Source organism: Nuphar pumila, chromosome 2, assembly GCF_984573655.1.
Source record: "Nuphar pumila chromosome 2, dmNupPumi1.hap1.1, whole genome shotgun sequence".
Taxonomy (NCBI): domain Eukaryota; kingdom Viridiplantae; phylum Streptophyta; class Magnoliopsida; order Nymphaeales; family Nymphaeaceae; genus Nuphar; species Nuphar pumila.
Genome location: NC_143250.1, coordinates 49,190,707 through 49,203,938, shown reverse-complemented (window position 1 = coordinate 49,203,938; position 13,232 = coordinate 49,190,707). Strand labels below are relative to the sequence as shown.

At 37.7% G+C, this 13,232-nt stretch overlaps 1 protein-coding gene across 1 annotated transcript in view; it reads right to left on the bottom strand.

The window, feature by feature from the left end:
• Window positions 1-13,232, bottom strand: part of CTF18 (P-loop containing nucleoside triphosphate hydrolases superfamily protein) — a 40,119-nt gene that overhangs the window by 16,455 nt on the left and 10,432 nt on the right. The window contains exons 2-7 of the mRNA XM_089997621.1: window positions 2,260-2,321; window positions 1,862-1,999; window positions 1,444-1,707; window positions 1,060-1,146; window positions 659-760; window positions 452-517 (exon numbers count right to left, since the gene is read on the bottom strand). Of these exons, the coding sequence (XP_089853747.1) occupies window positions 452-517; window positions 659-760; window positions 1,060-1,146; window positions 1,444-1,707; window positions 1,862-1,999; window positions 2,260-2,321 (719 nt within the window). The remainder of the gene's footprint in view (window positions 1-451; window positions 518-658; window positions 761-1,059; window positions 1,147-1,443; window positions 1,708-1,861; window positions 2,000-2,259; window positions 2,322-13,232) is intronic.

Below are 13,232 nucleotides of genomic sequence, written 5' to 3'. Positions count from 1 at the left end.
AAAGGCAGCTCCTGACAGCTCCTGCGATTTTTTTTTTAAAAAAAAAATCTGCTGACAGCTCCTGTCAGCTGCTGACAGGAGCTGTCAGCAGAGAAAATCGGATTTGAAAAGGCAGCTCCTGTCAGTCCTGGCAGGAGCTGTCAGCAGCTGGCAGCTCCTGTCAGTCCTGGCAGGAGCTGTCAGCAGCTGGCAGCTCCTGGCAGGAGCTTTTCAAATCCTTTTTTGCTTTAAGGATTTTCTCTCTCCCCTTATATATATATATATATATATATATATATATTACATTTTTGCCCCTGCCGCGCCCCCGCACCCGGGTTTTTTGGAAGTGCCGAATCCCCGCACCCGCACCCGCACCCGCGCCCGCACCCGCACCCGCACCCGCACCCATGTGACATAGTTGTAGAGTAATCAATCATCTTTATACATCCAAGAAATAAAGATTGTCATTTACCATCTTCAGAATCACCTCAACAGCACCCTTTCCTTCTCCAAGAGCTCCATCAATTTCATCAATCACCTGAGAGAAAATTAATTAAAATTTTCAGGTGAAGAACTTCACAAGCAAGCAGTCAGAAAGAACAGTATAGAAACTGCAGATAAAATTACAGAAACTTTGATTGATTAGAAAGAAAAAGCTAGCATAACAAATGGAACAAACCAAACATTTTGGCTTAGAATCACAAGTGACAGAATTCATCTGCACCACATCCAGAATCTTCCCTTCAATAGCTGATGTTGATCGGTCATCACTTGCATTTATCTACATGAAACATTTCCACATAAACTTAAAAAGCAAGATAAAAAATGGCAGCTGAGACTCTATACTTGTTATAAGTTAATATATAAGGATTCATTTTATTTTCTATGAAAATGTTCCAATGCAGACAAATTTATTTACAGGTTATATTTCCATGGTGCCTAAGTGGAAAACCATCTTTTGATAAATAATAACCCAATATTTTCTGTTGAACTCCAAGTACATTGTCTTGGATATGACATATGTCCTTTCTATCACAAAAGGAAAATTGAAAAAACAATGTACACTGGAAGATCTGATACCTCTACAACACGATAACCACAATGTTTAGCAGCCACATGTGCAAGTGTAGTTTTGCCGAGACCTGGTGCACCACAAAGTAAAAGAACCTGCGAATATAAATATGCCATACACATGAGAGAGAGAGAGAGCCAGTTCCCCATGTTTAAGTGGCTGAGAGGACTCCGAGACAGACATTAATGGGATTCCTAACATTCAGGGAACCAAATGTTTGGACTTTCGAGATGTCAATCAACTACTATTTTGTTCAATACCCAGTCCAATCAACAATCTAACATGTACACCAGAAAAACTATCAAGAAATATAATTTGACACTTCTAGCCAAAAAATATAAAGGTGATGCCAGCTGACACATCAAATATGAATGAAACCAGAAATAGCCTACCTTTTCCAGTGGTGGACCATCGCTACCATCCTTTTTCTCCTTTGTATTCCATTTTTGCCAAGTTGTACCATTTGATTCCTTAGAGCTATCAATTGTATCAAAAGGAGCTCCTTTCCTACCACTGAAAGAGCCTCTGTTATGGGGGGGCCTCTGGGTTTGAGAGATTGAAGAATGACGTCTTAAATTAGACAAAACATCATCTGTGGTGGCCCTAATTTTTGATCCAAACACACAAGAATCCCATTCTTTCAACCAACAAAGAACCTGCAGAGCATTCAACATGATAATAGAGGTAATGATACCCCAAAAAAATACTCAAACAAGGTCAAACAAATTATGTTTAACAACCAGCACTGGGACTACATAATTATGATGACACGTGATAAGATAGAACGGCAGACACGGAGAAAAAATGTACCTCACGATTTGTCTTTTCATCACTTAAAAGATCAGTGAAGAATCTCGGAGCATATTTATCCACCCAAAGTTGTTCATCTGTTGTTGCTACTGAAGGGTAGGCCATGTCATTGACTGATCCAACACTAGCATGGCAAGCCTTTGCACAAATTAATGAGTGGTAAGAAAGCACATTAAGTGATACAACAATCGTGGCACCATTAAAACATGCAAAAAAACTAGGGAAGAGAAAATATTGAACTAAATCAGCCTATTGCTACAGTTAAAAATGCCACTAGGCAATCATAAAATAAACAAGTAATACAGCTGATTTTAACTTCAGAGGACACAATCAGACTGATGCATAATGATTGAATCCCAAAATATTTTGACTATCAAAAGTTAATGATGAGCTAGTACCTTAAGAAAAGACTCTTGTTCAACTCTTTCCAATAGAGTCCTCACAGGTTCCACAAGAAGACCTGCAACCAATGACATGAAAAATGTGATAACAACATAAAAACATGCCATTTAGAATTGTTTCATCACGTTTTACAAGTAGTAGAAGTCAGTGATTTATTGATGAAGCAACCTAAGTTGTGGTTGCTTGTGAAAAAAATATTTAAAAATCATATTAATGACAAGCAACATATGCTGGGTTTGTTTCACAGAATAAAAATTTGTAATATACCCTGCAAACCAAGGTTACCAAGAGGGGAACTGAATCCAAAAGCAATAAAGTGGAAGGGGTGATTTTTGTATCCATGAGAAGGGGGAAGTGAGAAGACGTTCCGAAGCTCTTAGAAAGCAAATTAAGAAGCTTCAGGTTCATGACTTCAAAAGATAAAACAAGGCAACCATTATAGACGTATTCAGTGTTGTAAGCATCGTACGTACTCTATCATACGGTAGGGTATGATATGTAATGTTACTTTTGGGTTTTCTGATACAATACACACTCGTATCACGATACGAGTGTGTATCATACTTGTATCGGGTGTATCATACTCTAATGAAGTCGATTGAATCCGATACACATGCAAGAACACACTTTCAATCAAGTAGAATACTTGATTGAATCAACGAAACCACCCACACAAGGGTCTTAACAAATTGTTATTGCATAAAAAGGCACTCCAAAGAGTTGAAAAATATACATGGCACAAGGGGCTATTTATAATACGATGAGAATAAAGGGCTGAACATGTGACTGTTGGGGCTGCACCCAACTGTCACATTTGTGACCATTGGGGCAGCTCCAACAGTCATATGAGCTGCCCCTTTACCATAGAAAAAGACAAAAGCAAAAAACAAAAAAGATACAAAAGAAAAAGGCAAAAGCAAAAAACAAAAAAAAATACAAAAGAAAAACGACAAAAGACAAGCTAAAAAAACAAAAAAAAGGTACAAAAGCAAAAAGATAAAATATCAGCTCATTAGAGGTTGACGCCTATTTGGTGAAAAGACCGGAATACCCCTAAGGGGTATTTCGGTTCACACACACACACACATTAACTATATCTTAACACCCACCATCAAACTCATGGTGAAACAACCGAGAGTTTGCCAAGTAGGAAGTGAAATCTGGGTGACGGAAGCGCTTTGGTGAAGAAATCCGCTAGTTGATACTTTGATGGAACATAGGGCAATGTAATAGTCTTTCGCAGAAATTCTTCACAAACATAGTGACAATCTATTTCAATGTGTTTTGTCCTCTCATGGCAACGCTCTTGTTATCACAGCACAATTTGGAGGGTTCTTTAATATGGATTCCCAAGTCCTCCAGTAATTGTCGGAGTCACACTAACTCTGACGTAGTCGTTGCCATGGCACGATATTCAGCTTCAGTTGAGGAGAGCGACACATTTTGTTGCTTCTTGCATCGCCATGAGATCAGAGAGCCACCTACAAAAATACATAAACCAGTAGTTGAGCGTCTATCATTCACATCCCCTCCCCAATCAGAGTCTGAGAACGCAATGACTTCTAATGAGGACAAGGATGACAAAAACAACCCATAATTTATAGAGTTCTTAATATATCTAATAATTCTCATTACAGCACTCATATGTACGATAGTGAGAGCATGCTGAAATTGACTGACTGAATTAATAGCATGAGAAATATCAAGACGAGTAATAGAAAGGTAAGACAAAACTCCAATCAATTGTCTGTATGGGGTTGGATCTTGCAGAGATTCTCCATAATCCTTTTTTATTTTTGCATTTATGAACTCTGGAGTGTCAACCCGTTTCTCATATGAGAGTCCTGATTTCTCAATAATCTTTGTTGCATACTTAGTCTATGACAAAAAATAACCATGAGGTGAGTAAGTCACTTCAATACCAAGAAAATATCTTAAAAAACCAACATTTGTCATATCAAAGTTGTCTTTAAGCACATCTTTAATATGGTTTACTCCCTGCTTATCACCTCCTGTGATTATCATATCATCCACCTAAAGTAGCAGTATAACCATCCATACATTGGAAGACTTAACAAACAATGCAGTGTCAGTAAAACAAGATTTAAAATGAAGTTGAGCTATTAGATTACTAAATCTATCATACCAAGCTTGGAGAACTTGTTTTAATCCATAAAAGGCTTTTCGTAACCTAAGAGTTTTTCCAAGTGCTAAATTCAAATCTGGTGGAGGATCCACGTAGACTTTTTCATCTAAATTACCATTCAAAAAGACATTTTTTACATCCATTTGAAAGATAGGTCATTTTTCAATTGATGCTATAGATATAAGGGTTCTGACAGTCGTCATTCGAGCAACTAGGGCAAAGGTTTCATTATAGTCAATTTCATATTCTTGACTATATCTCTTAGCTATTAATCGAGCTTTATATCTTTCCAATGTCTCATCCCATTTAGTTTTAATTTTGTAAACCCATCTACACCCTATATAGTTTTTCGTCCTTTGGGTAATGTTTGAATTTCTCAAGTTTTTGCTTTTTCTAAAGCTTTTAATTCATCATTCATCGTTTTAATCCATTCTTGATAGTTTTTTGCTTCATAATAAGATGATGGTTCAGTATATGAGTGTATAGCCATTAAACATGCTCGGTATCTTGGTTCAAAGGAATCATAAGATACAAATCTACTAGGGGACTTAGAAATTCTTATTGATTTTCTAATACTAGTAGAGTCTACATCTTAATTTTGTGAGTATCTTTCTAAGGCACACGGTGGGTGATCTTCGGTCCGCCGAGTGTATGTTTGTATGGTAGTATGAAGTGGGTCAATATTATCAAGACCATTGTCAACATTTTCAATTACATCATGAGTGTCTTCATTTTCACTCTCATGCTCATTATGAATGTTTTCACACCTATCATGGTCATTGATAAGATCAAAAAGAAACGAATAATCATAGTTATCTTGGATTTTTTCTTTGCTAAAACCATCTTCATTTTTTAGAAATGTAACATTTCGTGAAACATATAACTTGTTTCTTTCCATGTCATAGCATTGATATCCCTTTTGATTTTCAGCATAGCCTAAAAAAACACAAGGGGTTGCTTTTGGGGAAAGTTTGTCATTTCTATGGGTAAGAATAAAACATTTACAACTAAAGACTCTCAACCTTTTGTAATCGGGGGAGATTTTAAACAATTTTTCAATGGGAGATATAGTTTCAATAGTTTTTGAAGGCATTCTATTTATCAAATAAACTGTCATAAGAGCGGCTTCAGCCCAAAACATTTTGGGAACATTTCTTAATATAAGAAGTGGTCTAGTGGTTTCAACAATATGTTTATGCTTTCTTTCAGCTAGACCATTTTGTTCAGGAGTGTATGGGCAAGATTTTTTATGAATAATCCCATTTAGGTCAAGAAATTTTTTGAAATCTTTTGATACAAATTCCCCCCAAAATCATATCTAAAAATTTGAATGTTAGTTTTGAATTGAGTCTTTACATAGAAATAAAAAAATTTAAAGCATTCAAATACTTCTGATTTTTGTTTAAGAAAAAAGATCCAAGAATGTCTACTATAGTCATCTACAAGCACAACATAGTATGATACCCCGCCTTTGAATATAACAGGAGCCGGTCCCCCCACATCCGTATATATTAACTCAAAAGGATTTTTTTGTATAAAATGTCTTTGTTTAAAGGGCAAAGCTTTCATTTTGCCAAGAATGCAATCTTTACAAACCAAATTCTTTTCTTTATAACTAGTAAAAAATGGAAACAAATATAATTTGGTTATTAGAATATGGATCGAATATGGATCCAGTAGAGGATCCATATCATCCACTGCCTCTTACGTGTATATGTGTAATATGTATTTCTTATACAGGGCAGTTTTGTCCATGTAAAAATTTCTGTAACCCTATTAAGCTTAATAAAGGATTAGTGCAGCGTGTAAAAGAATTAAGTTGCTGCTGATTCCCAACAAGGACCCGAGTTCTCTTTCTCTCCTATCCCTCTCATTCTCCTTTCCCGATTCCTGCAGCACTTTTAACATGGTATCATAGCAGCGGCAACTCTGGGCGTAAAAAGGGTCTTCATCGAGAACGTGAAAAGTTGTGTAAAGTTGAGTTCTTCTCCTCGTCGTCATCAAGTCAAGTTTTGTTAATTTTTTTTTCACTTCTTCCCTCCTGTCTCACGCAATAGCTTGTTTTATCTTTTCATTTCTTCCTTCCTGTCTCACGCAATAGCCTCACGCGACCTCTTTCTTCTTGTCTCACGCAAAAAAAAAAACTTCACGCGACCTCTTCTGGTCACGTGAACGTCATCTGATCACGTCAGCCACGCATTTCCTCATCAGTTTTAGCCTGCTCCAAATTTGCTTTAATCAGATCAGCGTTTCTCATTTGTCTTTGTCTGCGTTTCTCACCTAAAACCGAGTCCTTGCATCCTTCCTCACCTGTTTTCGCCTGCTCCAGATCTATTTGAATCAAATCAGCGTTTCCCGTATGTCTTTGTCTGCGTTTCATCTCCCAGATCTGATCGAACCAGATCTGTTGTGCACCTTATTCAGATTTGATGTCGTCTTTCTCCTCTTGATTCTTTAAAATTCTGTCATGACATAGTTTTCTTTGTGTGCCAAGTTTTGTCATAAAGTTGTAGCCTTTATGATATCAGTCCAATTTCTGTCGTACAGCTGATTTCTATCATAAGTCTGCAAATAGATAGTTCAGCCAACTCGGGTCTTTCCTCCAACTTCCTTGGGCAGATAGTTTCCGAAAAACTGAATACCAACAACTATTTGACTGATTACTACTTTCATCCGAAGCCAAGATCTTTCAGGTCACTTGGATGGCTCCACTCCAACGCCTCTAGAATTTATCACACAAGAAGCAAAAGAAGATGGAGGTTTACCAAACATTATTTGTAATCCTACCTTTGTTACTTGGATAAAGAGCGATCAGGCTCTCGTCGCGTACATCACTTCCACATTGTCACAAGAAGTATTAGTTTCTATTCCTAATGATTGCACAGCTAAAGTACTGTGGGAGACTCTAGCTCAGACCTATTCTTAGATATCAGAGGCTAAGGTGTTATTTCTAAAGCATGAATTTCAGCTTTTAAAAAAGGGGACAATGACCATTATTGAATTTTTAAATCAAGTCAAAAGCATCACAGATCAATTGGCCATTGTTGGATATCTAGGGTCAGATAAAGAAAAAGTGCAGCAGACACTGAATGCCCTGGGATCAGAGTATCATGTTCTTGTCACTTCTTTATTGTGCTTGCCTACGCTGCCTAGTTTTGAGGATTTACGTGCTAAGCTGTTCTAGTACGAGATGTCCTTGAAAAGCATTTCTGATACTACAGCAGGACAATCATCTATGCATGATGTTCTTGCCACAAGGATGACTGTTGACCGTGCACGAGGAGGGCGTGGCAGAGGAGCACAAATTCAGGGTGGACGTGGGTTGCTACCTACACCAAATGTCACTGCCAGCCTTTCAAAGAATGTTCCTACATGCTACCAATGCAACAAACATGACCACATCAAAACCAACTGCTGGTTCAACCTTCAAAACCGCAATAGAATGCAAAACAATAGAAATGTTGCTACATCAGGATCTGCGGGTACCTTTTGGGTCAGTGATGATGCTAAGGATCTTCTCTTGTCTGCTATGGCTAACTCGAATCTGAAACAGAATGATGATGGAATATGGTATCCAGACTCTGGGGCAACAGCTCATGTCATTGGCAATGCAGGTAAGTTCTCTACTTTGATCCCCTATTTTAGTAAATCTAATATTGTGACTGGAGATGAGACTCACCACCCTATTTCAAACGTAGGCAACGTCATCATCTCTTTGCCTGAGTCTTCATCCATTCCTTTATCTAATGTTGTTCATGCACCAAATATAAAGAAAAACATTGTCTTTGTTTCTAAGCTTGTTGACTCTACTAATTCATCTGTTGAATTTACTCCTACTTCTGTCTTTGTCAAGGATCTTCAAACGAAGAAGATGTTCGCTAAAAGAGAGCGATGAGGAAACATGTATATCTTCAATGAAGATCCAGTCTCCAGTGTTTTGAAGCCCCCCAAGTCTGATTAATCCTCCAGAAGTGTTCTAAGTATATCCCAATGTAATAAGCCAGAACTTTGGCATTCCCATCTTGGTCATTGTAGTCAAGTTTTTATTGAAAAACTAGTGTCCAATGGTTTTCTTCCAGAGTCTGTTTCACCTTCGTTGAAGAATAAAATGTGTCCCAGCAAATATTATGTATCCTTTATTGACAGTTTTCTTGCTTTACCTGGATATTCTTTATGAAACACAAATCAGAGGTTTTTCATATTTTTCGTCACTTTAATGCCTACGTTAAAACTCAATTCTCCCAAAATATTCAAATTCTCCAATGTGATGGAGGTGGTGAGTATTCCTCCAAAGAATTTTTAGATTTCCTCCAAGATAATGGGATACATCGTACAGTTTCTTGCCCATACACTCCACAGCAAAATGGAATTGCTGGACGTAAATACAGACACATTGTGGAAAGTTCAATGGGCATGTTGCATGGTTGTAGCTTGCCTATTAGTCTTTGGACAGAAGCCTTTCATACTGCTACCCATGTGATAAATCGGCTTCCTATGCCTATTCTTGAAAATCAGTCACCCTATTATGTTCTCTTTGGTGTACATCCTGATTATGATGAGTTACGATTTTTTGGATGCACATGCTATATACATATTGATAAATCTATGAAAACTAAATTTCAAGACAAAGCCTCTATATGCCAATTTGTAGGTTATGCAGATGAACACAAGGGTTACAGGTACTATGACCCTGCCACTAAGAAGATCAGAATTTCCAAAAATGTTTTTGATGAAGATAGTTTTCTTGAGAATAAAGCAGCTTACAATCGTGAACACATTGACACCACTGCTAATTGGTATGATCCATGGCATGCTGCAGAACATACTACTTTGGCTTCTAACAGCATACGTGATGAGATGGTTTCGGATGAGGCATCGAAAACAAAATGTCTGAGATACAAAGAAAATGTATATACCAGGAGACTCAAAGAGCAAACAGATGTGCCTGCTGGAGAACACGTGGCATTGTCCAATAACAGAGAGGGACCAAGAAGATCGGGCAGGATAAGGCATCCTATTGAAAAGTGGGTGAGTTATGATAATTTTTCAATGGATTTTCAGGTCTTTCTATCCAAGATTGAAAAACACGAAGAACCGCTTGGTTTTTGTCAAGCTATTCATTCTAACAAATGGATTGAAGCTATGAATGAGGAAATCGAGGCACTTTATGAGTATCAAACATGGGAGATAGTTGGTCACCCCCAGATAAAAATGTTGTTGGCTAGAAATGGATTTATAAGATTAAATATAAATCGGCTGGTAGCATTGAATGATACAAAGCACGTCTTGTTGCCAAAGGTTTTACTCAAGAATACGGTCAAGATTATGATGAGACATTCAGCCAAGTGGTGAGAATGGGAACTATTCGTATTATTCTTGGCCTGGCAGTTGAACATGGGTGGGCCCTTAGTCAACTTGATGTCAAGAATGCATTCCTTCATGGGGATTTAAAAGAAGAGGTTTACATGGAACAACCTCAAGGTTATGCAGAGGGAGAGCCAAAGGAATATGTATGCAAATTAACCAGAGCATTGTATGGCTTAAAGCAAACCTCCAGATCATGGTTTGAAAGCTTTTCCTTAGAATTTCAGAACCACGATTTCATTTGTTCCCAACTAGATCATTCTCTATTCATATACAAGGATGGTACCATTGTGATTTTCTTACTTATATATGTTGATGATATCGTGATCACTGGTAATGCTCCAGACCACATTCAACGAATTAAAGTTTTACTAAGTATGCGATTCAGGATGAAAGACCTTGGGGAACTGAGATATTTTCTTGGTGTAGAGGTGGACAGACAGGATAGAAAAATGTCATTAACTCAACACAAATACACTCTTGATCTTCTGGCCAAAGCAGGAATGACAGATTGCAAACCTCTGCCTACAGCCAGTGTTGTCAATCAAAAGCTCAGCATTTGTGATGGTGAATTATATCCTGATGCAAGCAAGTATCGCAGTTTAGTGGGCATGTTACAATACCTTACTTTTACTTAGACCAGACATCGTACATTCTGTAAATCAAGTATCTTAGTTCATGCATGAACCGAAGACTGGTCACATGGATGTCGTCAAACGTATTCTTTATTATCTAAAAGGCACGGTGGGTGATGGACTCACATATGTACAATCTTCATGAAGGACACCAAAACGTGACATATTGGCATATACAGATGCAGACTGGGCAGGGGACCCAGATGAAAGAAGATTTGTTTCAGGATACTGTGTTTTTATTGGTAGAAATCTTGTCTCATGAAGTAGCAGAAAACAAAAGGTTGTGGTAAGATCTAGCACAGAGGCAGAGTATAGATCAATGGCAGCTGCCACAACTGAAGTGACCTAGATTAGGCATCTACTTACAGAAATGGGAGAGAATGTCTCAAGTTTGACTCTTATGTGTGATAATAGAAGTGCTATACAAATTGCACTCAACCCTGTTCATCATAGTCGAACCAAGCATATTGAGATTGACCAACATTTCATCAGGCAAAAGATAGCAGACAAAGAGATTGAACCAGTTTATATGCCTTTTGAAGATCAAGTCGCTGATATGTTCACAAAGGGTCTCACAAGTAACTGTTTCTGGTATTTGAAGAACAAGTTGCACATGGTTTACTCCCATGCACAACTTGAGGGAGGGTATTAGAATATGGATCGAATATGGATCCAGTAGAGGATCCATATCATCCACCGCCTCTTACGTGTATATGTATATATATTTTTTATACAGGGTAGTTTTGTCCATATAAAAATTTTTGTAACCCTATTATGCTTAATAAAGGATTAGTGCAGCGTGTAAAAGAATTAAGTTGTTGTCGATTCCCAACAAGGACCCGAGTTATCTTTCTCCCCTATCCCTCTCCTTCTCCTTTCCCGATTCCTGAAGCATTTTTAACATTGGTCACACTAGGGTGTCCTAGTCTTTTGTGTCAATTTTCTATATCTTTCTTTTTCACAAAATTACAAAAAAGATTGTTTTGATAACTCAAAATTGTCCATTACATAGAGATCTCCTCTTCTATGGCCTTGCCCAATCTGCTTCCCGGACTGGAGATCATGTATTAAACAATCATTAGAAGAAAATAAAACTTTGCAACCATAATCCGTAATTTGTGAAACTGATAAAAGGTTCAACTTTAGTTTTGGCACAACTCTAATACTTGGTATGTGGAAGTTTGGTGGTTTTTGAAAAATTCCAAAACTTTTGATTTTTAAAGATGTTCCATCAGAGGTTGAAACATAAGAATTATTTGGGTTAGAATGACATTCAAATAATATTGACTCATTTCGAGTCATATGAAATGAGGCACCGAAATCTAAGATCCAAGAAGTCTTACCAGGGTCACCACTTGTGGATACGGCCGCCCCCGAGAAGGAAGAAGCTTGACCTTTGAACATTGGTTGTAGCGCCTCCATTAATTGAGTTAAAGACAGTGAGCCAATGCATTTGGAGTCGTCTACATCATTTCTTTCTACCAAAGCAACTCTCTTATCATCACGGTGATCTTCTTTCTTTCTTTTGGGACAAAAAAGCTTGATGTGTCCCGGTTCATAGCAATGATAACATATGATTTTGCCACCTTTTTTGTATTCATAATCTCCTCTTTTATCGCTTCTTTCATAGTTGTTGGGATTTCTCTCATTCTCATTCTTCACAAAGTGAGTAGGCTTGTAACTCCTAGTGTGGTTACCGGGCTTGGATATAGCAAGTACAATTTCTTCATTTTTTGAAGCGGATGGCTTCTTTAATCTATTCTCTTCCATAGTCAATTCATCAAGAGTTTCGACTATAGATGGCACACCTCCTCTATGATGGAGAGCTTATTTAGTTCCCTCAAATTCGGGCCTAAGCTCATTCACAAATTGGTAGAAATGCTCCGTTTTAATTTGGTTTTCACGGAGTTCTACATCTTGAGGGCAATGCCATTTTGGCTCAAGAAGAGTCAATTCATCCCATAGGAGAGAGAGCATTGTAATATTCATCTCTCCTTAAGTCATGGTTCTTACTTTATTTTGGACATTGCATATGTGGGCAATATCTTTAAGACTATACATGTCCTTAAGATATTTCCAAGCATCGCTAGAAAAATCAAATTTTGCTAAGCTAGAGCATTTATGAATATCTACACTATTGATGAGCCATCCAATTATTTTGGAATGACCCATCCTCCACTCCTTCCATTTTTTCTCATAATCGAAAACGGCTTTACCCATTTCCTCACCTTGAAGAGCAACCTCTTTTCCATTCTCAATTTTTGTAAGAATGAGCTTGGGCTCTTTTTCGGTACCATCCACCAAACCCCATAACCCCTTTTCCCATATCTTGTGTTTTACTATGGATGCCCACATCACATAGTTTGTACCGTTTAGGCGTACGGGAATAGAGATTATAACTTCTCTCTCATTCTCCATTTCTTTACAATGCAAGAAGAAAGAGACAGTGGGAAGAATGGAGAAAGATAGAGATACAAGACTTGTTTGAGAAGTGGCACGCTTCCCGATGCAACGATCCTTGATTTGTTGTATCCGCTAAGCCCACGATCCTCCTCTTGATATCTTCACGATCTTTCTTTTAGAAAAATGCCTTTGAATCACCAAGGCTCTGATACCATGTAACGAAGTCGATTGAATATGATACACATGCAAGAACACACTTTCAATCAAGTAGAATACTTGATAGAATCAACGAAACCACCCACACAAGGGTCTTAACAAATTGTTATTGCATAAAAAGGCACTCCAAAGAGTTGAAAAATATACATGGCCCAAGGGGCTATTTATAATACAATGAGAATAAGGGGTGCCCCTTTTGCATAGA